At 52.8% G+C, this 2,475-nt stretch overlaps 1 protein-coding gene across 1 annotated transcript in view; it reads right to left on the reverse strand.

Annotated features, from left to right (window-relative positions):
• RCVRN (recoverin) overlaps nt 1-1,885 on the reverse strand; it is a 16,589-nt gene extending 14,704 nt beyond the window's left edge. Inside the window, exon 1 of the mRNA XM_011973160.1 lies at nt 1,077-1,885. Within this exon, the coding sequence (XP_011828550.1) occupies nt 1,077-1,457 (381 nt within the window). The 5' untranslated portion in view covers nt 1,458-1,885. The remainder of the gene's footprint in view (nt 1-1,076) is intronic.
• Nucleotides 1,886-2,475: the final 590 nt, after the last annotated feature.

Genomic DNA, 2,475 nt, shown 5'->3' on the forward strand with positions numbered 1-2,475 from the left:
ATTTCCATGTGGGAACGTCATAGACAGTCCTCGCACAAACCCAGATGGTAGAGCCTACTACATCCCTGGGCTCCACGGTCCAGCCTTTTGCTCCTATGCTACAAACCTGTGCAGCATATGACTGTCCTGAGTGCTACAGGCAGTTGTCACACGATGGTAAGTATCTGCACATCTAAACATAGCTAAACATGTGGTACAAATACAGTATAAAGATAAAAAATGGGCCAGGCACTGTGGCTCATGCCTGTAAATCCCAGCACTTTGGGAGGCTGAGGTGGGTGGATTGCCTGAGGTCAGGAGTTCGAGACCAGCCTGACCAACATGGTGAAGTCCCGTCTCTACTAAAAATACACAAATTAGCCGGGCGTGGTGGTGTGTGCCTGTAATCCCAGCTACTCAGAAGGCTGAGGCAGGAGAATTGCTTGAACCCGGGAGGCAGAGGTTGCAGTGAGCCAAGATTGCACCATTGCACTCCAGCTCTGGGCTACAGAGTGAGACTCCATCTCAAAAAACAACAACAAAAACAAAACAACAACAACAACAAAACACCAAGATACAAAATGGTAGAGCTGTCTAGGGCACTTACCATGAGTGGAGCTTGCAGGATTGGGAGTTGCTCTGGGTGAGTCAGTAAGCGAGTAGCGAGTGAATGTGAAGAACTAGGACATTACCGTACACTACCGCAGACTTTATAGATACACTTAGACTACACTAAATGCATTTAAAAAATAAAGTAACTGTGCTATGACATCATTAGGCAATAGGAATTTTTCAGCTCCATTACAAGCTTATGGGACCACAGTGGTATATATGGTCCATAGATGACCCAAACATCGTGAAGCAAAGCATAACATGGATGTATTAAGAAATATTCAGATTCTGCTTCAGGAAGACAACGAAGCTGTGGGTAAGTGCCCACCCGTCTATCAATATCAGCCTCTTGGAGCACCAGGCTCTCAGAGCCAGTGGCCTGAATCCCCCGCTCCACCCACAGTTCCACTCACTCTGCAGCAAGGGAACCCCAGCCCCAAGTGACCCCGGCGCCGCCCAGCCAGAAGGGGAGAGGGGAGACTGACCATGACGATCTCCAGCACTTCATTCTTGCTGATGGTCCCGTTACCGTCCACGTCGTAGAGGGAGAAGGCCCACTCCAGCTTCTGGTTGGTCTTGCCCGCGGTGGTCATATGCAGGGCGATGACGTACTCCTTGAAGTCCAGGGTGCCGTCGAGGTTGGAATCGAAGCTGCGGAACACATGCTGGGCGTAGGCCTTGGGGTCGGTGTCAGGGAAGAACTTGGCGTAGATGCTCTGGAACTGCTGCTGGGTGATGCGGCCGCTGGGGCAGTCCTTCAGGAAGGACTGGTACCAGGAGGACAGCTCCTCCTCTGAGAACTTGGTGTTCAGCTGCAGCTCCTCCAGGATCTCCTTGGACAGGGCCCCACTTTTGCTGTTCCCCATGGGTGAGGAAGAGTGGGCAGCGGCTGCGGAGTCGCTGGGTGGGTGGGACGTGCGTGGTCCCCTGGCCGCAGGCTGGCGCTCAGGGCTGGTGTGAGCTGAAGATGGAGATGCTGGTGGCTTAGGAGGATTTGCGACCAGTTCTTCGCAATCCTTGAAGGGAGGAGGGGCCCAGGAGCTTTGTGGAGGTGGGTGGGCGCTCCCAGAACCCTACTGAGATTAAAATAAAGAGCCCAGGGCAGGCAGGCAATTCATCTCGGCCTCCTGGGAGGAGACTAGAATAGGACAGGAAGTTGGAACCTTCAGAGCTGGGGCCTCCTGCACCCCCAGCCCCAGCCCTCTAACGGCAGCCACGTTCCCTGTTTCTCTTCCTCACTAACTCTGAGCATCTCAGGGCAGGGCTGGCATCTCACATCAAGCCCTAGAATGCAGTGGTTAGGAGCACAGGCTCTGGGGCCAGCATGGGTTCAAGTCCCAGCTTGGCTACTTAACTAGCTGTGTGGCCCCAGGCATGTTTCTTCACCTCTTTCCACCTGGGACACTCTTCTAACCCTTCACTGCAGTCACGTCTCCGCTTAAATGTCACCTGCTCAGCTAGGCCTATACTGACCGTCTATCTATAATAGCACACCCCCCACCGTCTTCGGCACGCCCCATGTTCCCTCACCGGAATGAAAGCTCCAGGAAGGACAGGATTTTGTCTGTGTTGTTCCCAGATGCATTTCCATTTCCAGAACCTGATAGGCTTGGGCCACCATTAAGCCTTTCTTGAATAAATGGGCATCACAGCATCTACCACACTGTCATTGTGAGGCTGATGTGAGTCAATTTGGGCGACACACTTAGAACCTGGCACACGGCTAATGCTAAACACTCGTTTTGTTATTGCCCATCAGTCACAGGGAGAGAAGGTGAACTGCCTGCAGGGACCAACAGGGGGCAGCCAGGCCTGTGTCACCTCGGGAAGGGGCTGCCAGCGAACGTGGTCACATGGGAACGTGAGTTTTTTTTTTTTTTTTTT

This window comes from Mandrillus leucophaeus, unplaced genomic scaffold, assembly GCF_000951045.1.
Source record: "Mandrillus leucophaeus isolate KB7577 unplaced genomic scaffold, Mleu.le_1.0 Scaffold135, whole genome shotgun sequence".
Classification (NCBI taxonomy): Eukaryota; Metazoa; Chordata; class Mammalia; order Primates; family Cercopithecidae; genus Mandrillus; species Mandrillus leucophaeus.